The sequence below is a fragment of the Chlorocebus sabaeus genome, chromosome 7 (assembly GCF_047675955.1).
Source record: "Chlorocebus sabaeus isolate Y175 chromosome 7, mChlSab1.0.hap1, whole genome shotgun sequence".
Taxonomy (NCBI): Eukaryota; Metazoa; Chordata; class Mammalia; order Primates; family Cercopithecidae; genus Chlorocebus; species Chlorocebus sabaeus.
The window spans coordinates 134,797,421-134,821,892 of record NC_132910.1 but is presented as its reverse complement, the minus strand read 5'-3'; the positions used below and the strand labels follow the sequence as shown (position 1 = coordinate 134,821,892).

General features: G+C 43.8%; 1 protein-coding gene across 2 annotated transcripts in view; it reads left to right on the top strand.

The window, feature by feature from the left end:
- Positions 1-24,472, top strand: part of ENPP6 (ectonucleotide pyrophosphatase/phosphodiesterase 6) — a 128,422-nt gene that overhangs the window by 40,172 nt on the left and 63,778 nt on the right. For both annotated transcript variants that reach the window (XM_008000380.3, XM_008000381.3), the window contains exon 2: positions 18,799-18,978. In XM_008000380.3, the coding sequence (XP_007998571.2) occupies positions 18,799-18,978 (180 nt within the window). The remainder of the gene's footprint in view (positions 1-18,798; positions 18,979-24,472) is intronic.

Here is a 24,472-nt window from a genome sequence, read left to right as displayed (position 1 = left end):
CTCCAAACACCTCCCATCCTGAGAAGTCCCTAGAGGCAGCTTTCTAAAAGGAGGACCTGCCAGCATTTCCCATTATGCCTAGAGTAAAATCTAAATCCTCCCGACAGTGTACCACATCGCTGGGCTCTACCTTTCTCTGCGACTCCAGCTCCCCCACTTCCCACACTTCTTCCTTCCCACCCTCTCGCCCTGGACGCTCTCGTTACACCACGTTTCCCGCGGCTGTGTCATTGTCATCATTCATGCCGCCACTCAAGCGCCATCTCACTGCCCGCTCCACACCCTCCCGGCCCCCCAGCCAACGCTGCACCTCCCTCGCACACTCTCCACTGTTACTTCCACTGCCCACTGCACCTCGCTTCCTGAAACTGTCCGGTCTTTTAGCTTACGCGTTCGTGATCTGCCTTCTCCCGCCCGCAAGCAAGATTCCTGAGGACGGGATTCTGTCCGTCTTTTTCACTGCTCTATCTCAGCATCTCGAATCGTGCCTGATACACTGGGTTTTAAAAAAAAAAGTCAGTGTTTTTGTAACTAACAAATTATGTGAACACACAAGTTTTTAAATAACTAACTATATCAATATGTCTATTTATTCTATCAAGGCAAGAAGTCGAGCTAAACTACAGCCATGGTCTTGGAATAGTTTCTTCTTTAAATGGCTTAGATGAAGCCATGACAAATGTATGTTGACTGTCACGTGTCTGGCTTGTGACACTTACCCCTTAATTACTTGAATTTGTTTTCTCATGGTGGCAAATCGTATTTTCCAAAGAAAACTGCCGTAACAAATTTCATTCTACTTGTTCTTTATATGGTGACACTCCCCCATCAAGTGGTGTCCCCTCTGTTTGAACCTGAGTAGACCTTTGTGACAGCTTTGACCAATAGATGCAGTAGAAGTGATGCTATATGACTTCTGGATCTAGGTCACAAACAATGCCAAGCCTGTTCTCTTTGCTTTCTTGGGGTGCTCATGCCTGGAGCCTGGTCACCATGCTGTAAGGATGGCAGGTGGCCATATGGAGAGGCCACAGGTGGATGCAGCTGCTGACAACCCAGCTAAGGTCTCAGTCAGCAGCCAGCATCAACTGCCTGCAGATTCTTCCAGCCCTCTGGTGTCAGGTTACCCCAGCCTCTGAGCTGCCCTTGCAGGTGCTGCGTCCAGCGGAGAGGAGTTTTCCCTTCCATGGTCCATCCAGATGGCAGATTTGTGAGCTGAATACGTGACTATTGTTTAAGCCACTTGAGGTCTGAGGTTGTCAGTTACACTGAAACAGATAACCGATCCACTCCCTCACTTCAATGTAAGGGGTATACAGGCCAAACAGACATTCCTAAAGGAACCTGCCTGTTTCACAGCACAGTTCCGCTGGGAAGGGCTTTTGTGACTAAAAGGAACAGATGTAGGTGATGATTATCGGCGGTTGCTAAAACCATTACATGCAGGTTGATAGGAACCTTGACAGTGGATAGATTAGGCTGACACCATCTGAACCCACCAATCCACTTTAACAGACACCACGAGCCACATGGCTTGATGCAAGAGCAAGTACCTGGCACCACGTGCAGTGGAATCTTGCTTAAGACACACGGAACCTGAATCTAAGACCTGTAGATCAAAGTAGGAGTCTGCAAGAAATATAGGAGACTAAGGAACAAGCTAATGGCACCATGAGGATACAATTAGCCTAATCCAGAATATGGGACATTTTCAGACAAATGACCCAGTTCCCTCCATAAATAAATGGACAAGAATTAATAAAATGGAGGAGAACCATTATTAGTTAAAAGACACTCAAGAAACATAACCAAATAAAATGCATGGGTTTTGTTTGAATGCTGATTCTTTTTTTTTTTTTCTCTTCTTTTCTTTTTTGAGACAGAGTCTCACTCTGTCACTCAGGCTGGAGTGCAGTGGTGTGATCTTGGCTCATCACAACCTTCAACTCCCTGGCTCAAGCGATTCTCCTGCCTCAGCCTCCTGAGCAGCTGGGACTACAGGTGCACACCACCACACATGGCTAATTTTGTATTTCTTGTAGAGACAGGGTTTCACCATGTTACCCAGGCTGGTCTCAAACTCCTGGGCTGCAGAGATCCGCCAGCCTTGGCCTCACAAAGTGCTGGGATTAAGGCATGAGCCACCTTGCCCGGCCTGAATGCTGATTCAGAGAAATGAACTTCACAGAGGCATTTTAAAGATAACTAGGGAAAACGCAACATGGACTGGGTATTGAATGATATTAAATCGTTATATTCATTGATATTAAATAGTTATATTCATTGATATTAGTTAGATTCATTGATATTAAATAATAGTTATATTCATTGATATTAAATAGTTATATTCATTGATATTAAATAGTTATATTCACTGATATTAGTTAGATTCATTGATATTAAATAATAGTTATATTCATTGATATTAAATAGTTATATTCATTAATATTAAATAGTTATATTCATTTTGTTGGGTGTGATAACAAGAGTATGTTTTTTTAAAAGTCCTTCAGTACTAGAGACAAGCACAGAAGTATTTGTGACTTCAGATGGGATGTCTGGCATTTGCTTTAACAATATTCCAGTGTGGGGAGGAAGACACAGGGAACCAGAGCGGAGCGCTGTCCTGTGTTATCACACTGTTTTGTATATTCGAATATTTTCACAATAGATTATTTTTAAACTAAATGTAAGCTCTTTGGGAGAGGTAGATGTAGGTAGTCATTACTTTTAACACAAAGTCGCTTGTGAGATTTGCCACCAGTGATTGGCCTCGGAGAAAGGGGTGAAGCCAGGTGGCGAAGGCCCAGTGCTCAGAAGCCTGGACTGCGGCCTGGAGCCTTCATCTACAGTGGCTCTAAACGGGTGCCCTCCACAGCCAGGACCCTGCCCAGCCGCTGTGAACTCAGAGGAGGAGGGCAAGGTGGCCAGAAATGTGATGACAGTAGAGAAAGGAGCCAGAGACAGGCAAAGGAAGCAAGTGACAGAAATCCCAGGCCTGCTACTCCAGGCTGAGAGAGGACTGGTGGCTCCCGCAAAAAGAAGTAGGGGTGAGGCAGGAGCCAGGCCAGCGGAACTCACCCTCCCACCTCTTGCCCCTGCTGCCCTCCCCTTGGCCCTGGCTGTGCCCCGCTGTCTCTTCCTGGGGCCACGTCTTTACATGGGGACATTTCTTCCCAGCTTGGCCACCGAGAAGAATGGATTCTGCTGGAAGAATCCTCCCGTCCAGCCTGGATCCTGGAGCCACGGTCACTGTGGCAGGAATGCGGCTCCTGGCTGGCCTGGCTAGGGCTAGATGCCACACTTTGCCCTCTCCCCAGAGCCAGAGAGGTTGGGTCACAGACGCTCCTGAATGGGCCCATGCAGGGCGCAGGAGGAATTTCGCCTTTGGAGGAACAAAGGGGTGTTTGAAATTAAATGTCCACTGCAGTGACCATTACAAATTGTGGTTTAAAAAAATCATAACCTTAACCAAAAGAGGAACTAAGAGAAGGAGGGAAAGAAAGGGCTGGGGTCAAGAATAATACAATCCCAAATAAGACGCATACACCCTAAAAGGGAAAATGAAACACAACAAGGGTGAGGAGGGTGGGGTGGGGGAATGAGGAAGCGAGGAGCATAGCACGAGACTCCCAGCCTGGACAGCCCAGGCAAGGCCCGGGCTCCAGGTTCAAGGCCCCCGAGGCTCACGTTTGCTTCTGCGCGTGGCCACCCGTCCGCCGGCCCGGCCCGGACTCTGCCTGCTTTCTCGGCATCTTCAGCATAGTCACAAGCAACTGTCAGATTCGTGCGAATCCTGGGGGGCCCTTCAAACCGGGAGATGCAAACACAGAATTCAAGGCTGACCCAGCCTGGCACCTCTCGGCAGGACCTCGGGGACGGCTGCGGGCGGTGGCGATGGCCGCAGCCGCCAGCAGAGGGCAGTGGCGGGCCAGCGTGGCCGGGCTCTGAGGGCTCCTTCCCAGCCGTCCGGGACCCCGCGGGCGGTTTCTGCCCGTGACTTTCACCCCCGTGGAAACCTTCCAGCTTCCTGTGCAAGGCGGGTGCAACGTGGTGCTGCTTTTCTTTTCGTCAAGGGGATTTGAGACTTTTCCTCTGCAAATGGTCTGTAGATACCAAGTAAGAAATGGACTGCCCAGCCCCATCCCTCCCTAGAAGAGGACTTTTCAAAGTGCCATTTTTAAAAGTGGCCTTTTTAAAAGGCCCATTTCATAGGCTTGGCCTTTACCGCGCCAGACACCGTGCGGAAGCCATCGTGACAAAAGCTTTCCCTAGCAGAAACCACTTAACTCCGAAAAGAGCTATGATGATCTCCATGTTTAAGAGGAGGAAACTGAGGCTCAATAAAGTGAAATGAGTCATGTGAGGTGGCTGGGATAGGATTTGAACTCTGGTTTCCTGGGCTCCAAAATTCTTTCCACTTAGGCCACACGGTTCTCACAGGTCCTCAGCTCCTGCCAGTTCTCATCCTACCTGTTCCTTCTGTTTTTAACTCAAAATCTCCCCTATTCCCGTGAAGTCTACCGCTTGGACTGGGAAACTATCAATACATCACAAGGATGCAGCTGGCTTGAGTTGCTCTCTGATCCCTAAGGCAGATTATCTTTCAACAGCTTTTATGAAAAGAGCACCCAAGGAGGATTATAGACATGAATCATTAAATGAGACCCAGTGTCTGCTCCCAACACCATCTGTTGATATGCAGATCACCGGTGATCATTGATAAGGACGAACCAGCTGTGACTGCGTGAAGTTAACTCCTGAGACTTGAGAGGCTGGTCTCACTTCTCTATGGGCGCACCTGGCCCCAGGCCGTGAACTTGGGCAGGCCAGCATCATGCCTGCCTCACATATTCTAGCAACGACCAACAAAACTAACCATGCTAACAAAAATGAGCTTGCTTCCACTTGTTTGTTTCCCCCCAAAAAGGGGGCGGGGAATGGTTGATTGATGGGTTCGTACTTGATTGAGCTGTTCAAGTCCCTGATTAGTTCACACTCCTAAAGAGCTGGGTTTCATCATTCTCTATCAATTCCTGGCATTAAAAGTTGATCCAGTAATATTTTGGTAACTAGTCTCTTCTGTTGGAAATCATCACTCATTGGCCATTCTAAGTTCTATTCCAACTGAAAAGCTTGATCCCACTTTGGGAGGCTGAGGGGGGCGGATCACCTGAAGTCAGGAGTTTGAGACCAGCCTGGCCAACATGGTGAAACCCTGTCTCTACTAAAACTACAAAAATTAGCCAGGCATGGTGGTGGGTGCCTGTAATCCCAGCTATTTGGGAGACTGAGGCAGGAGAATTGCTTGAACCCGGGAGGCGGAGGTTGCAGTGAGCCAAGATCACACCACTGCACCCCAGCCTGGGCGACAGAGCGAGACTCTGTCTCAAAAAAAAAGAAAGAAAAGCTTGAACCTAAATGTGCTTTTTTTTTACTGAGTTAAATTTCCTCTCCTTACCTCCCAACCACTGCCCCAGGCACAGGTGGGGCAACTGTGGGATGAGTGCAATCTCTCTGCCTCTGGCATGAGGAGAATTTCTGTCCTGAGTGAGGACACAGGAAGAGAACATAAAAGGGGTACTCCCACCACCTGCAGGGGGAGCCTGGTTTTTGCCAAAGTCACCACCTACTAGTGTGAGGAACGCAGCCAACCTGGTCACTGGTGAGAGGAGGAAGTCCGGTGGGTGGGAAGAGGAAGCTTTATCACAAGCCGGAAGACGGAGGTGCTTCAGGATGGAGACGTTGGCTGACTTTCCTGTACGGAGGTAGACATGCCCGAAGTAAGAAGCTCCTCCCTCCAAACATCTACCATCTTTTGAGAAGCCTCTGTAAGATCTCAATAAAATGGGAGTGTGCCTCAAAAGAGATTTCATTTTCAATGTAGTAATTAACTGATGCTCTTTTCCAACTTTGCACAGTGGTGAAGATGGATTGAATTGTCAGGAAATTTCTTTGAGCTTTGTTAAAAATTAGCTTTCTAAAAGTAAAAAGCATTTAAGTCAAAACTTAAGGCCTCACATTTTTGTCCTTATGCAGGAAAATTATTTTTTGTTTCCTTTTCTGTATTCTAGTTGTTAAATAATTGCACCAAGCTGGTGGGCGCTGCAGAGACAGAAAGCAATGCATTTATTTTTAAGTCCAGTGACCTCAAAACAATGAGTGTGAATGTTCCTAATCAAACATGTCTTCTCTTCTGGGGTTATTTTTGTTGCAGTCCCTACACTTCACACTATAATCAAAGCCTGTTATCTCAGTCTTACAGTATTTGTGTCTCGGGATGTAATGATGACTGTGTCTGGCACATACTTCAGTAGTTGCTTTTAAAGATGTGCAAATTGTGAGCTTTTCTTTCACCTCAATCTTGCATATTTCATTGGAAACCACTTCTTTAACATCCAAAGTCTTTGAACAAGTTAAAAAAATAAAATGGATTTCCCAACAGAGGTTATCTGCAAGGCAAATTTCAATTTTTAAATTAGGTACTTTGAGCAATGCATTGTTAATTCTTTCAAGTCTCTTGGGTATAAAGTAGTTATTTGAAAGTTCACTAATCTAAACAGGGTCTAAACTAATCTTTACACCTCCAAATGCTCAAGGAAAAGTACTAAGAGGAACCTACTAGTGGGAATGTCTGACTTACTTAACATTCTCTGGCTGCTTGGCTCTGAATCGAGTATATAAAGTTACTTCTTGGAACCATGTCAATTTGAGACAATATATGTACGTTGTCTCTAAAATGTATCCATTAACTTAAGACCCCCCTGATTTCAGAATTTGGGAGCCTCTCTTTCCACAGCTGGCCTATTTCCAGAGGAAGAGGAAGCTTAACGTTACCATCTCCATTGTTGATATTCATAGTCTGAGAGTATTCCCTCCTTAGAGGTATTTACGGTAAACCCTGGTGCATGATAGTTGATTTCAAGAGCTAGGAGAATGTCTGGTATTCCACAGATCTGTGCATCTCCATGTGGTTACTTTGCTGAGAGTCTCAGAATCAGGCCTGACGTATGAGGTCATTTGTATTAAAATGGCCAGCCCTGGTGAACTGATGAGGCAACAGTGTGGCTGGAGGGGAGCAGATGTTGGTGCGGGGGAGGGCGGATGCTGAGTCAGAGACCTGGTTAGGACTGGGGTTCTGCCCTCTTCCTAGCGGTGTGGCTCCAGCCTCCTCACTCAGCCACTGTGAATCTTAGTTCTTCCATCTGTAAAATGGAGATAATATTCTCCATCTCCTACAGTTATGTTGAAGACTATCTAAACAGGGTCTAAACTAATCTTTACACCTCCTTATAAATGTAAAATGCTTTACATTTATAAGATGCAAATGTAAAGCATTTAGTTCCAGATACAAAGGAGGTGGCCAAGGACTGGGAACTATTATAATTAAACTGATCAGCAAGTGTCCAGAAAACCGATTTCTGCCTTTGGTCCTAGGTTAGGAGGTTCACTCCTCCAGAGTCCCAGGTAAAGTGCTTCCTCAGTGGGCTCAGCCCCAAGACCTTCCACCTGGACTGAGGGGTTCCCCTGAATGCATCCTGTCCTTTACGGTGGAGGCTTCACAGATGGCATCATAGCAAGCATAACACCAGCAGCTTCCTTCTCCTGTGGGCTTCCTGAGTGCTGGGAATCGCGTGGAGCGCTTGTTCATTCTGGTTGCACAAGTGTTAGTAGATCGCAGTGGTGAAGAGCTGACCCTCGGGATCCAGGCTGCCTGAGTTGAAATCCTGGCTCCAGTATACCTGGTGGTGTAAGACTTCAGGCAACTCACCTTCTCTGCGCCTCAGTTACTTTACCTGGAAAGCGGGGCTAACAATCGTACTTATCCCTTAGGGCCACGGTGAAAATGAAATGTGGAATTCCTTTCCTAGGCCTGCTGTAACAAAGTACCACAAGTTTGGGTGGCTTAAAGTAACAGGAATGTATTGTCTTTTAGTTCTGGAGGTCAGAAGTCAGAAATTAAGGTGTGGGTGGGATGTGCTCCCTCTGAAAATTCCTTGGTTCTTTAGCTTCTTGTAGCCCTGGTGTTGTCTGGTTTACAGAGCCATCTCTCCCTCTCCAAACATCATCTTCCCTGGGTGCAGGTCAGTCTCTCTGTCCACATTTCCCCTTTTTATAAGGACACCAGAAATGTGGGATTAGGGCCTACCCCAAGAACTTCATTTTAACTTGATGTCATCTGTAAAGACCCAATTTCCAAACAGAGTCACATGCTGAGGTACCAGAGGTGAGGATCTCAACGCATCTTTTTGGGGAAACATGATTCAATCCATAAGAGAGGCCCTTAGAGCAATACCTGCAATGTAGCAAGCATCACCTGTGCGTCGACCCCTTTTATCTTTAATGCTCGTTGCAATCTAGCCAGGTAAGTATTATGAATCCTGTTTTAAAGAGAGAAAAAGTGAGGCTTTGAGAAGCTGAGGATTAGACTCAATTCCCACAGCTAGAAAGTGAGAAGACCCGGACCCAAACTGCTCTGTCATCTCTCCACCGTAGCCACCATCTCCCAGAGGCGGACAGAATGCCCACAGCCCAGGTCCCTGTGCCCGCCACACATTGTTATAACCCAGGCTTCCAGTTGGTGGCCCCAGAGGCCTGCCTGCAACTCTGGACTCAGTGCTCCATCGAATGCTGCCTCTGGGCAAAACCCTGCAGGTTATAAAAGAACGATTTCCATGAGCCTTCTTAGTGTATGGTAAGCCCCACTTATATCCCCATGTTTTGACTAAATTGATGTGCCTCGAATGTAACCCCATTTCTCCCTTTTCTGCCGGCTGTTTTGATTTCTAGTAGACACAACCACGTCGCCTAATGGAAACACACATAGGCCTCAGAGAAACAAAATGAATGGCTTAAAAATTAAAGATTACTATCACTTGCTAAAGGTGGTTATACACCGGATTTAAGAAAGCATTCGTGGAATTGAGGAATTCCTCACTGGCTGCAGAACCTGATTGTTCAGCGATATAACCAGCTATGCAGTTGTTTTTCTGTATATATGTTTGGAGACGTGAATAAAATGTTTTTTTTTTTAAACCGAGAGATTTCACCTTGAACTGAGCGTATGTTTCACATTCCAGAGTCCAACTGTAACCATAAATCTGTTATTGTCATGGAAAGTGAAGTGTGAAGAGCATGATATGAGAAGCCAGGAGGTCCAGGTTCAAGTCGCTCTCGTTCCCTTTGCTTCTCCACCCCACCCACCACTTGTTGGAATTGTGGCTTTGGGTGCACACTCGAGCCTTTTACACCTAATATACACAAAGGGCAGGGAGAGGATTAGATTAGGAGGCCGCCTGAGGTCCCTTCCATTCCTGAGAATGTGTGATACCATTGAAGCTCACAAGTACTTGTTCAGAGGACGCTCAACTTGTGTGGTCTCTGATATTTAGTGAAGGACCCTCGCCCAAGTGATCAACGTGATTTTCTTGAAAAATCCACGTCTTACAATTTTCCCTGGCCCTGGTGCTAGAGAGCCTCTGTTTGCCTGTCTGCCCTCTTCTGCTTTCTCCAGCCTGCCTTGAGCCTCAGCAGGTGACCTTGAGGGATGGCCTCTAGGACAGTGGCAGGAGAGGCAGGTCTGGGGTCCCCGTGGCCACACCTCCTCCCCTTGCTATTCACCCCTTGGGGAGTGGAGTGGGTGGGTGATGGTGGCTCGCTGCCACCACCCCTCCTGGGTTGCTTCGCCATGCCCTCGGCTCCCCTCAGCCTGGCCCACACCTTTGTAAAAGCCCCTGAATTAAACTCTGTGCAGCCTGTTTATTGCCAGGACCTTGAGTGAGTCCAGCTGTGACCATCTTGAATTGTGTTAGCACCACATCTAGCACATCAGTAAGAGCATCTCACCTTTCAAAGAAGTGAACTCTGAGTGTGGTGAATAGCAACATGCCACATTTTACTGGCATGAGGACTATCCTAATTCCTACTTCAGTAGGAAGCCCTCTGTCTTGGCTCATTCCCCTCCAATCATTTTTCCCTCCCTCCCTCCCTCCCTCCCTCCTTCGTTTCTTCTTTCCTTCCTTCCTTCCTCCCTTTCCTTCCTTTCTTCCTTCTTTCCTTCTTTCAAAAGTTGAAATAACTTAGGCTTCAAAATATCCAAAGTTGAAGTAATTTACTCTCCCATTTAATAGATTATTGAAGTTGTCTTTGTAGGAAAGGCAAACTTTCACATATTCATTCAAGTACTCAAGAAGATGAGGGTGATGAGAGCATTATCCAACAATAGTCATGCATTTGAAGTTTCTTCCTTCCTTCCTTGCTTCCTTGCTTCCCCCACTTTTTCAAGCACCCTGTGAGCCTGCAAATATAAGTTGAACAAGAACACTGGAAAACTGAACTGTTTTTGAGAAAACCAAGTTTGGAGAGAAATTTTGGAGGGGGTTGCTATGGAGCAGAAAATAGAGAAGCAATGAGACCATGCGATGTGCCAGCTGGGTTCTTGAGAGCAGTGGCCAGGAGAAAACCATAGGGGGAGGGGCAAGTGGTTGCTGGAAAGACTGGGGATGCCTCGGATGCCTTTTTTCTTATTATTTCCATAGATTTTGGGGAACCGGTGGTGTTTGGTTACATGAGTAAGTTTTTTAGCAGGGATTTCTGAGATTTTGCTACATCCATCACCTAAGCAGTGTACCCTGTGCCCAATGTGTAGTCTTATGCCCCTCACCCCCTCCCGCCCTTTCCCCTAAGTCCCCAAAGTCCATTACATCTTTCTTATGCCTTTGTATCCTCATAGCTTAGTTCCCTCTTATGAGTGAGAATATACGATGTTTGGTTTTCCATTCCTGAGTCACTTCACTTAGAAGAATGGTCTCTAATTCTATCCAGGTTGCTGCGAATGCCATTATTTCATTCCTTGTCATGGCTGAGTAGTATTCCATGGTATATATATACCACACTTTCTTTATCCACTTGTTGATTGATGAACATTTTGACTGATTCCATATTTTTGCAATTATGAATTATGCTGCTATAAACATGCATATGCAAGTATCCTTTTCATATATAATGATCTCTTTTCCTCTGGGTAGATACACAGGAGTGGGATGGCTGGATTGAATGGTAGTGCTACTTTTAGTTCTTTAAGGAACCTCCACACTTTTCCATAGTGGCCATAATAGTTTACATTCCCACCAACAGTGTAAAAGTATTCCACTTTCACCACATCCATGCCAACATCTTTCATTTTTTGATTATAGCCATTCTTGCAGGAGTAAGGTGATATTGCATTGTGGTTTTGATTTACATTTCCCTGGTCATTAGTGAATATTGAGCATTTTTTCATATGTTTGTTAGCCATTTGTGTATCTTCTTTTGAGAATTGTCCATTCATGTCCTTAGCCTGCTTTTTCATGGGATTGTTTTTTTCTTGCTGATTTGTTTGATTTCTTGGTAGATTCTGGTTATCAGTCCTTTGTTGGATGTATAGATTGAGAAGATTTTCTCCCAGTCTGTGGGTTGTCTGTTTACTCTGCTATTTCCTTTGCTATGCAGAAACTTTTTAGTTTAATTGAGTCCCATCTATTTATTTTTGTTTTTGATGTGTTTGCTTTTGTGTTCTCTGTCATAAAGAGAGGTTGGATGTCTAAGGTTCAGTTCGAAGTTCTTTGCATTGCCCTCAATCTTTCCCTCCTCTCCAGACTGAATCCCCAATAAAGTTCACCCCACTCAGGAATATTTCATGTGAGGAGGCTCCTTTTTGTCATATAGGAAAGGGCTGATCTACATTTCTAGACATCATATGTCCCGGAAGCAGGAGTATGGAGGTAGAGATGCCTGCAGTTATGTGCATCTCCTGTGGACTTGTGAGAATCTTGATGGAAGTAGGATTGGAGCCAATCACATGAAGAGCTCATGAGAGAGAAAGCTCCAGCTGGCCTCTAGATGGCATTTGTTTGTGTGACTCTCCCCCTAATACTCATAAGTTAATACTAACAGTGCTTACTATGTGCTATGTATGTTTATGTGTATGTACACACACTCTTTGCTTTGCACATTTCAGATATGCAGAAAACTCAATTACCACAGGTTAAATAATGTCTGTTCTCCAAATAATCCCATAAAAAAATGGGCAAAATTCATGAGTAGACAATTCTCAAAAGACGACGTACAAGCAGCCAACAAACATGAAAAAATGCTCAACTTGACTATTAGGGAAATGCAAATCAAAACCACAATGCAATACCACTTTATTCCTGCAAGAATGGTTATAATTAAAAAGTCAAAAAATGATATATGTTGGTGTGGATGTGGTGAAAAGAGAACATTTTTACACTGCTGGTGAGAATGTAAACCAGTACAACCACTATTGAAAACAGTATGGAGAGTCCTTAAAGAACTAAAAGTACAACTATCATTTGATCCAGCAATATCACTACTAGGTATCTATCCAAAGGAAGAGAAGTCATTATATAAAAAAGACACTTGCACATGCATGTTTATAACAGCGCAATTCACAATTGCAAAAATGAGGAACCAACCTAAGTGCCCATCAATCAATAAGTGGATAAAGAAAATGTGGTATATGGACACCATGGAACACTATTCAACCATAAAAATGAATGAAATAACGTCAATAGCAGCAACTTGGATGGAACTGGAGGCCATAATTCTAAGTGAAATAACTCAGGAATGGAAAATCAAATATTGTAGGTTCTCACTTATAAGTGGGAGCTAAGCTGTGAGAATGTAAAGGCATAATAATTATGTAATGGACTTTGGGAACTCATGGGAAAAGGGTGGGATGAGTGTGAGGGATAGAAGACTACACATTGGGTACAGTGTACACTGCTCGATGATAGGTGCACCAAAATCTCAGAAATCACCACGAAAGAACTTATCCACACAATGAAAAACCACCTATACCCCAAAATCTATTTAAATAAGATATTTAAAAAACAAAAAATAATAATGTCGGTTCTCCAATAACATGATTCAAATTTCAGTTACCACAGTATATTGACTAAAATAAATCTGGCAACCCTAATTGTAGCTACTGTAGCATAAACTATAAACTTCCTTGCTAATCCTCAATCCACTAGGACTATTTATCACTATGTAAATAACAAATATGCGTCATGATTGTCGGTCAATTACATCATTTCTTTCATAGTCTGCTGGTGATTGGCTGCTGCTCGTCTATTATTAGCTCATGCACAGACAGCAAAGCATGTAGTTATGTTGCTTCCCTGTGTCCCACTGATAAACCCATATAATTTAACTTCTAATGCATTACTGTCACTGGATAATGCTCTGGGTCATTCTGACCCTCTTGAATACCTGAAAGAATATGAGAAAATTTGCTTTTTCTATAAAAACAACTTTAATCATCTATTAAATGGGACAATAAGTTATTTCAACTTTTGAAGCCCATTATTTTAGATGTAAGTAACCTGTATTTCAGACAGGTTATTGATGATACAATGGGATATAATGCAATTTATTTAGCTAAACTTTGGAAGAACTGTGATATAAAACATGCAACCAGAAACATTCGAGCATCATGACAGACAGGAACAGCAAGTAATATACATGGAGGATGGCAGAAACTCTTACTCTACTGGAAAATAACTTTGCAGGATTTGAATCAAATGTAAGTGGAACTATAGAAGAGATCATTGACCACATGAATATTGACACTGAAATCATTTACAAAGCTCTAGGTATGCACCCCAAGGACCTTAGTGATGGTGAATTTATTGACATAAATGAAGAAAAAAGTTGTGAAAAAAGGATGAAGATGTCCCAGACGAAGTGACACCAGCAAAAACTTCACATTAAAGAACGCCTGGAGCTATTTTATGACATTGAAAGCACAAAGGATAGGATGTTGAAAGCCAATCTATACTTAGAAAGAAGATAACAATTCCCTAAGGCATGGAAAAGATGTTCGCTCATATTTTGTTATACCTCTAGAAGAAGCCAAGTACTGTTCAAAGCATTCTTCATAAATTTCTTACAAAGAAATAGTGCCCTTTAATTCTCAACCTTTCTAATATTGTAAATTATAAAATACTAATAAATTATAATTGTATAATTCTTCCTTCATTTTCCTGTATAACTGATAGTAGGAGAATTTTCAATATTTTGACAAACATTTTTAAATGTCACAGAACAATCCTATTCCCCCAACCCCACCCCACTGATTATTAAGATAGCTTTTCATGGTTTTGGCTTGCGCAGCCATTTTTATGGTTCCACACTGCCACACAAAGGGATGACTGTTCACAATAATTGTTACGATGCCCATTACTCAGATGAGGAAATTGAGGCTTCAGAGAGTCTAAGCTACTTGTCCAAGGTCATGCAGACAGTAAAAACTAGAGTTTATACTTGAACCTATACAATCTGACTCCAAGATTCGTTCCCTTAACCACTGTGCCTACTACTATTGTCCATGGCAGACTGTAAGCCAAAGACAGCGACCATTTCTTTTTTATCTTTATATACTTAGCATGCAAACATTATCTGATAAATACATGTTGAGTGCAAGCAAAAAGAATAAAAGAGGTAAGGAACTATAAAAGGAATTGGCATTGACTGTTTGAAAACAGTGAGAAAAAATTAAGACTGATTGAAATCTAAGCAGTAGCAACCTTATAGATATCTACTGTTAAAGAGAAACTTGGCTGGGCACAGTGGCTCATGCCCGTAATTCCAGCACTTTGGGATACTCAGGCGGGTGGATCACTTGAACCCAGGAGTTTGAGACCAACCTTGGCAACATGGCAAAACCCTGCCTCTATAAGAAATACAAAAAAAAAAAAAAAATTAGCCAAGCTTGGTGGCGCATTCCTGTGGTCCCAGCTATTTGGGAGGCTGAGGAGGAGGTTGAACCTGGGGGGAGGCTGAGGTTGCAGTGAGCAATGATTGCCCCACTGCACTCCAGCCTGGGTGACAAAGTGAGATTGGGAAGAAAGAAAGAAAGAAAGAAAGAGAGAGACAGAGAGACAGAAAGAGAGAGAAAGAAAGAAAGAGAGAGAAAAAAGAAAGAAAAGAAGAAAGAAAGGAAAGAAGGAAGGAAGGAGAGAGAGAAAGAAAAAAGAAAGAAGAAATAGAGAGAAAGAAAGAGAAAAAGAAGGAAAGACAGAAGAAAAAGAAAGAGAAAGACAGAAAGAAAGAAAGAAGAAAGAAAGAAAAGAAATACTTATTTATGATGCTTGTTAAAGACGGTAAGGCAAACTTCCTTTAAGGAGGAACTACTGTGATAGATGGAAGGATGCTGCAATGGGATCCAGCAGTGCGAGAGAGATTGGGCTCCACCCCAAGTACAACAGGCGAGTAGAGATTGACAGACAAGGAACATGGTGGGGTCAGTAGATGGAAAACTACTAGGAAGAAACATCAGGAGAAATGGAATTCTGGCTAGATCTACTCAACAGAACTCTTGCTGAAGGCAGGCAGGGTGGTGAGATATTGAGGGTGGTCAGATACCAAACGTGGAGGATTATCACTAAACTGACTTAGCAGGATTCTTGCTCAACCTGGACTCTACAAGAAAAAGGAGGGAAGCCCAAGGTTGGGTCTAGTTGAGCAGAGGACTCAGAGGTCAAAGAGAAAGTCTCCGTGACCATGAGCTGTAGATAAGATGGACATATCCTCTACCTTCTCTGGCCAGAAAAGGCCAGCCATTTCTGAGATGAAACATATAACATGGTTCAGAGGTTTCTGGGAGCTTGCTAAGAAACTTCTTGTGATGGTCATTACGTCTGAACACACTTGAGTAAGACACTGGGGAATGAACGCTGAAGGTGTCATATCCCACCCCCTTCATACAGCAGTTCTAGCTATGGGAACGATTCCAGGAGCTCTCTCTGAGAAAGGCAAACACAGATTTCAAAGCCTCCAGAGTCGTTATTTGGAGGAGGAAGAGCAGTAGACGTTCCTTACATCATACCTGAAAACCACCTGCAACTGTGGTGTTGGAGAATGTCAGGAAAGTTTCTACTCAAGCCTTGAGCAAAGAGACCAAAAAACCAAACCACATCCAAGCTCTGTTTGGAAAGCACAACCAGAGAAAAACTCAGAGCTGCAGATGTATAAAAATAGATATGGGTCAGGCAGGAATATGGAGATGAGAGCTCGTGGGCTGCAGAAACCAGTACATTGTGTTCTATTCTGTTCTTTCAGCCACCACTTTTACCGAGGCAATAAAAATGAAACAGCAAGAGAGAGAGAGGGTTGGCAGGGAAATCAGCTTGAGTCTGAGTCGACTTCGACTGTTGCAAGCACAGACTGCAGCCTTACTGTATTCATGGGAAGGGAGGAGAAAATCTGAAGCAGCCTCCTCCTGCTGGCTTCCAGGAAAGGCCGCTCTTTGCAGAGCAAAGGAAGCCCTGCAGACAGCACACCCTCCCATTTCATCTCAGGACCCAATCCACCAAAAGAACAAACCCAACCCGACTTTCTCCACAGCAGTCTGAGGTGACCTTCTTGAAAGCACCCTACCTTACAGGAATTCTCTGGGGAGAATGTTCTCTCCATCTCTCTCTCTGTCTTTCTCTGTCTTCCTCTGTGTCTCTGTCTCTCTCACACCTGTGCATGCGTGCACACACACAATCCAGCCATACAACAGCTCTGCAATCCACAAGAAGCTCCTCATAACTTTCTACCCAGAGAGCAGAGAACAAAGAAGAATGAGCGAGTTTGGACAATTTAGAGTCCAGAGTGCTAAATATGTGTGTTGAAGAGAAGAGAGAAATTTTCACCAAATGATATGGGGTTTCTGAGATATACAAGTATAGATTATACGTACTTTAAAAATTGTTGTTTGGTTGCTTCATGCTTCCTTGTATGCAGCCTTGTGAAAACCACATCATGTGAAGCCTCCATTTATCTTTGGGTTTCATGCCTTTGTTCTAAAATGGTCCAAACAATTCAAGCTTGGAAGCAGAGATCCCTCCACTCCTCTCACTCAGCATCTGTCCCTATTATTCCCATGTCTGATATCCTTGGTCCTTTCCTGGTGATTCATTCAGAGGCTCTTCTTTGGTTCTTGACCTCAGGAATGATGCTTCCCACACCCACTTCTGATTCTGCACATTTGCTCAGCTTCTTTGCACACCAGCTGCAGTTGAGTCCTCCTGGACTTGGGAGGGCATCAGAGAGCATCTATAGGGAAAGACTGTCCATGAAGGAGGCCTTTTCCTATGGATATGATCATGATTATCTCGCCTTGTGAAAGGATGAGTAAGCATCATTAGGATGATACAATTTGTGAAACAATGCAAAATTTTGAATAAAGGGACTAGATAAGTACTTTTACTTGTAAGAGGGGCTCTCTTAATATGATTCAACTTTCATATACTAAAAACGATAATATAGTTAAACCAATAAAATTAGGACCCTACTTTTAATGAGTTGGTGAGAACATACTAGGAATTATCCTCTGCAACACGGTGAGCAAGGGTCATCATAATTCTGAAGTTACGGCTGCAACCTGTCCTCCTTCTCAAACCCAACCCCGGGAAACCTGGCTCTTTTACACAGAGGACCCTCTGTTGAGTATTAAATTACAAGCCACTTGAGGATGGGCATGGCGTTTACTCAGATTGGAATCTCTACACCTATCACAGCCTACAATTCATGGGACTATATATATAAGAGCACTGAATACATGTTAGTTGAGACAATAAATAAAATAACTTCCTTAACCATTGCAGGAATTGCCCAACATCTTAATTTTATTTTATTTTTTAATTTTATTAATCTTTTTAATGTGAAAGTTTTGGTCAAGATCAAAACACTAATTCTATAGCTTTGGGTAAAAACCATTTTTGCTGGGATCTCTGGGAGCATAGTAGCATAGTTTGTGGCATGCCTTGCTTTCTGGGATGAAATGAAAGTTTTTTCCATTTGATATTTTTAGTGTCTATTTTCCAAATAGTATTTTATAATTTTTCTTTGTTTTTGTTTAAAAATAAAATTTGGGGAGGGGGTGGGGAGAAGAAACAACAACAGTAAAACAAAGAAGAAAAGCCACTTGATTAAGCATAGTTAGGCAGCCCAGTGAAGCATGTTTCATCCTGGTGCCAAATGACGCTCACTAAAATTGCAGCAATTTTTGATGCACTTGCCAATGTTTGTGTTATTTTTACTTTAAAGATGTAACAGATTGCTCCAAAATAAATAATTTAAGCCTAATGTTTCAAAAGAGTCCAAGCGTTTGCGTCTCTCACTTCTGGCTTGTCTTCTGGGACTAAGCTGTGCTCAACAGAACCAGCCCTCGTTTCTATATAACACTGCATTTAGAGGGTTGTTTTCTTGCTTTGTTTTTCAAAGTTGAATCTATTTTTCGCCATTCTGTTCCAAACGTCATAGGTTTTGTCACTGTTCAGCACTGAAGCAACAGCTCCTCTTATCTAAGAAAGGAAAGAACAAACGCTGTAACAGCTAGATTCCTGATCTCACGGGAGGAGGGTTTGGAGGGTGCAGAGAGGGCTCTGGAGTGAGAACCTGAGACCAAGTCTCAGAGGAATCCACGAATGTCCATGCTAATTCATATTTAGACTTCAAGCTCTGCACACAGTGTCCTCAGTGTAACTTAAAACAGCTGACTTGACAGGGTGACGTCACTCAAAACGACCCCACCCTCCGTCAGTTAGTGGACATCTTACTGGATTGTCTATCTTCATGGCACAGCTTAAGAAAAAAAATCTAATTCTTTTTTTAAAGTCAAAAGCAAATCTTTATGCTGTTCTGTACTTCCTAAACGATCATGAATGGCTTCTATGATCGAGGAACAAAGATAAAAATAGAAACCACCAGAACTGTAAACTGACAGCTGTGTTCTCATTGACATAGGCCGCCACTGTGAAGTCCATCAGATGATCGGGAACTACATGTGGGACCCCAACACCAACAAGTCCTTTGACATTGGCGTCAACAAAGACAGTCTGATGCCTCTCTGGTGGAACGGGTCAGAACCTCTGTGGGTCACTCTGACCAAGGCCAAAAGGAAGGTCTACATGTACTACTGGCCAGGTAAGTGTGGACATTCATTCCAAATCGCAAATCATCGTAGAGTCTCCAAGAACAGTCAGTGTCAAGTTACTGTTTGAAGACCAAGCCGTGGTTTGGAAAATGGGATCTTTATTTAAGAAATATGCCTCGGCCAGGCACGCTGGCTTACGCCCGTAATCCCAGCACTTTGGGAGACTGAGGCGGGTGGATCACCTGAGGTTGGGAGTTCGAGACCAGCCTGTCTAACATGGAGAAACCCCATCTCTACTAAAAATACAAAATTAGCCGAGGTGGTGGTGCATGCCTATAATCCAAGCTACTCAGGAGGCTGAGACAGGAGAATTGCTTGAACCCGGGAGGCAGAGTTTGTGGTGAGCTGAGATAGCGCCATTGTGCTCCAGTCTGGGCAACAAGAGCAAAACTCCATCTCAAAAAAAAAAAAAAAAAAAAAAAAAAAAGAAAGAAAGAAAAAAGAAAAGAAAAGAAATATGTCTTATGGGCACATTTTTCTAAAACGTATTTTTAACTCTCTAACATCATACTGGACATAATGCTATTTCCTGATTCTCTTGACTTAGCAAACACCACAGGATAGCTTGCTTTTTTCATGTGCAAAATGTTGGGTATACAGGAGAGAGAAATTATAGGGTGCTTATTGGCTTTACAAAAAAAAAATAGTGTACCATTTATATACGTGTTTGAACTCCTCTACAATATTGAAAAGATAATTGAAAGCACTCACTATTTTTTGGTAGTCCATGAAATGCAGTCCCTTTGTGTTAAGACTCCTGAGCTACACCTTAGCTCAACGAGGTAAGTAGTCATGTAAACTGCCTCGGCTGCTGTGAGAAGTCCTCGGGATACCCTCATCTTGGTCACTGAATATCTTTCATTAAGGATGAGAGGATTCAGTGATAACAATATAATCGGCTTCCCATTGTCTTTCCATTGGTGGGATTCATTATTTAGGTAAGTGGGCAGTTTACCTTTCCCACACACATGGCAATAGACACTTTTTTCCTAATTTTCAATGGTGTCATACTGATGATGGCCGTTATGGAGGAAGATACCAGGGGAGGCCTAGAAAGTTGAAGGCATAATGAAGAGCAACCTGTAGGAGATGGGGTCAAGTGGCTGAGGGGGTAACACTGGTCTGGACTGAGGACAGCCCGAAGGGTCTGTGAGAGGGCAGTGGGTTGCGAGATGTATGGTCTGTAGGGAGGGGGCAGTGGAGAGTGGGGTGAAGGCCCACAAGGAGTGCGTAGGCCTTCGGCAGGAGTTTGGAGGATGCTGGATGGAGGTGGGTGCGTGGGGAGCTGCTGGGGCACTCCAGGCTATCCAGCTGTCAGAGGTGCATGGAACACAGACACATGGAGACATCGGAGGGCAGCCCAGCACCCAGCTGCAGCGCGGCGTGTGCCCTAGAAGCTGCTGCAGAGCAGTGGCCATACCCGCAGGTGAGCTTCTGAAGGCCAGGGCAGGCTGCATGAATTCACAGCTGGGCTGAGCAACAAAGACACAGCTGGCATAGGCTCTCCCAGCAGACACAGTTTCAGGGAGATTTATCACAGTTTCTTCAGAAGACACCTAAGATTCCCTCCATAGCAGCCACCTCGGCGACGCAAGACACTTTTGAGCAAAGGAAGAGTTTAGGAGGATCCCATTATCTTACAAGGAGACAACTTTTCATGGAGGTGGACTAGATTTAAGGAAGCAAGTCAGTGCATGGACCAGGTCCATCAGGCTTGCTGGAGGAGCCAAACCCAGGGGTGAGTTTGGCTCTTCTAGCAAGTATAATGAGGTCAAGGCACAAGGATTTTGTTGCACTTTGAGGTCATTCTCAGAGGCATTATTATCAACAAGTTCATACATAGGGAGGGAATGGATTAGGCACACTGCATGAGGGACCACCTGGAAACAAATCTAAGGACCATCAAGATAAATATGGCCAATACCATGGGGGTCCTCTTCCATGATATCTGGTTAGTTTGACTTTCTCTATCTTGGAACTTAAGTTTTTCCTGCTTTGAAGGGCACACCCTCACACACAAAACCTTCCGGCCAACACCCCTTGAGCTCCCTCCACATAATATCTCCTAGAGAGGGGCTTTCAGCAGCCAGGATGCCAGTGCTATGGCCAAGTGGAGGAGATCCTACCAAGGGGCAGCTGCCGTGTTGCACTCACTTCTCTCTGCAGCAGTACAGGGTATTATTATTATGCTTTATTTCCTTTTGTTTTTGATAGAGTTTCACTCTTGTTGTCCAGGCTGGAGTGCAGTGGCGTGACCTTGGCTCACTGCAACCTCTGCCTCCCTGGGTCAAGTGATTCTCCTGCCTCAGCCTCTGGAGTAGCTGGGATTACAGGTGTGCACAACCACACCTAGCTCATTTTTGTATTTTTAGTAGAGACAGGGTTTTACCATGTTGGCCAGGCTGGTCTTGATCTGCTGACCTCAGGTGATCCACCCGCTTTGACCTCCTAAAGTGCTGGGATTACAAGCGTGAGCCACTGCTCTAGGCCTTTATCTCCTCTTATATATCATTGAGTGTCTAAAGAAATCTGAAAGCTAATTTGCATGAAAAATATCTTGTTGCTCCTCCAAAACAGCTCCTTCAGGACAAGAAGGGACCAATCTCTTCCTCTGATCCACAGTCTAACAGCTAATGGGATGTGACAGAAATGCTTTAAGATCAGTTATACTGTTAACTGTCAGGAGGAAAGAAGCTATAAACATAGCCTCCTAGAGCTTCCTCAGTGACCTAAATGAAGATTCACTGAAGATCTGGCTGTGTTGAAGTCGTCATAGATATAGAATAAAGTCTCTAGTCTCTCAGACACTGTCTAGTCCTTCTAAACTGGATACTCAAATGAAGCTCTCAGAGAGCCAGTTGTCTCTGCTGCCAGCCCAGCAGGGCGTGCCCTGGCACCCTCTCATCTTCCTGGGGGGCAGCTGCAATATTTCTGGTCACTGCTGTCATTTTTGTGTCCACCCTGGTTCCCTCCAGCCTTAGCCAATAGCCCAGTAAGCACTCATGTGTCTCTGTAAGATTAAGCGAGTTGCAGGGGCATTTCTTCAAAACATGACTTGATTGTATTTTTCTTCTTAAATCCTCCTTTTCCTTCTCCACTCCCCACAGGATATTGCACAGACCTCTTGGTGAGGTCTGGAAAATCTTCGTTGCTCTAGTGAACTGGGTTATGACACGCTGAGTCTCACCATTAAGTCAATATTTAGAAGTGCAATTTAGAAATGGCACTAGTTCAAGTCTTCCTGTCAGGTAGATAAAGCAGCAGGCTGAAAAACTGATCCACAGTGAAGAGTCCAACATACTCCACCTCAAGTCTTGAGGCGTTTAATATCGTTCACCAGGCCCTTTAGCACCCCGCCCAATGTTGCCATTGGAGTGCAGGGAGAAATATGCTTCTGGAAAAGATCCCAGGCCCTAAGTCAGGGTAGGCCCCCCAAATCAGCCAGAAACTGTATATAGGACCCAGTTGTGTTCTGCAAGGAGTGAGAGCTGAGTGTGTGTTGTTCACTCACTTAATCCCTCCACCCTATCCTTCTAGTTTAATGTTAAAGGAATTGGTGGGAGTGGAGGGCGGTGAGGAAGAGACTCCAACCTTCAATTCATATTGGAAAGCAACCCAAAGCAGAGAAGAATTATGGGAGGAAGGAGGAAAAATAGGGAATATGGGAGAATAGTAAGATATGGTGTAGAAATGCAGCTTGATATCTTTGGATAAGCAGGGCTACCTTACATGGTAGCAGCAGTTTTTAAGTTTATTCTTATGACTATTATAAAATACAAAAAAGGAATAAAAAAAAGCAACTTTTGAAGAGTCTGTGCTTAATACTCCTTGGAACTCTAAGTTCACATCTCCCACCATGCATTTGGCAATGTTAACTCCCTACAGCCAAGCTGTAAGGAGGACTTGGGGCTGGGTGTGGGTCTGGGCTCTTCTCCTGGCCTCTTCCTGTCCAGGGCAGGCCTTCAGACCAATAAGACACCTTCTACGTAGAGAAAGATACATTTGCACCTGGCTTCCACTCCCACACTTCCCAGCAGTGGGCTGGGTGGGGAGTTCATGGGTGGGCATTGGACTCAGCTTCTATCAAATTTTGCTTGTTATAATCAAGGTGATGTCATCTGGATAATAAGAGGAATGCATTGGCTACCGGTCAAGAATTACAGGTTGGCTCCAGCCTCTTTCTCTTTCTTGCCATGGTAGGTCCTTGACAACCTTCAGTCAGGCTGATCTTAGAAGCAGAGGCTCAGGCACAGGGAAAATCAGGAGCTCAGCATTGCTCATGCAGAGGTGTGAGTAAACCTGACAGCTAAGTCACGGCCTCTATGCATGTGACACCAATCCTGTGGATAAAAACTGGAATTTTTTTCAGGCAGATGTCAAAACATTGCAAGCACAAGTGGTCTGGATATCCACTAGTTTTTAGATTACATTACCAGTTTGGCATTAGACTGTGTGATTTATGTAATTTTAGGACTGGAAGAGGCCTGAGTCAAGGCATAATTTGCTGGTTCCTGCCCTCATTAGTCAAGAACCTCTTTAGGAAACTGATGAAAACTGTAGACATCTTTCCAGAAGAATGCATCCACATCCACTACACTCACACTTTTGTTGTCATGTAGGATAAGAGATTACAATGCTGAAGATTGCCAAGTAGTCCTTGATGTGATAACACACACATACTTATGATAGTTAATTGATTTGATTTTTTTAATGCAATAGAAATGTGTTAAAAACTCATCGAAGTATCAAATGAAACCTAAGCTTCTGCAATTAATGTTGTCTGGCAAGGGTAGGCTTGGGTCAAAATTCTGTAAGCCTCTTTGGGTTGAATTCACATTGCATCATTTCCTTTGTCAGTAACTTCAGCAAGATCTGCATTGCTGATGTTATCTTTGACAGCAAGAAAAGGATTGCAAATTCACATCTCAAGAGTGAGATTGTCTCCACAAAATGATCCTCAAAAGCATCCTGCAGGGTTTCTGGGCATCGACCGTTTCTGCTGCAGAGAAATGAAAGAGATGCTGCCTCTCTGGACTGCTGTCTGCAGAAGTGATTCCTCCAGTGTTCAAAAGTTTTTATAGCTGTCTAACCACATCCAATCTCCCTTTGCAGGATGGTATCTTGGCCAAAAGAGCGCATAGTTTTTTAGCAGCATCCCTTATGTTGATTAGAAAGTCTTAAAGAGAAATCCAAGGACGAACAGCCATCCTTCAAAAATCATGGCAAATCCATTTCTTCACAAAACATCTTTAAAGGGTGTGACTCAAGGCCTTGGGATGAACTCTCTGGAGACAGCCATGAGCAAAAGCAGATACAGACCCTCCTCACCTGCACTCCCTCCTGAGAACTTACCATCCAGTGAAGGAGGTAGACAATCTAATACTTATCCAAATAAATGTATAAGTACAGTTATCAAAAGTACAATCATGAAAAGCAAGCATGATGACATCATCTAATAAGGAGTCTAGCTCCATCTGAGAGGGT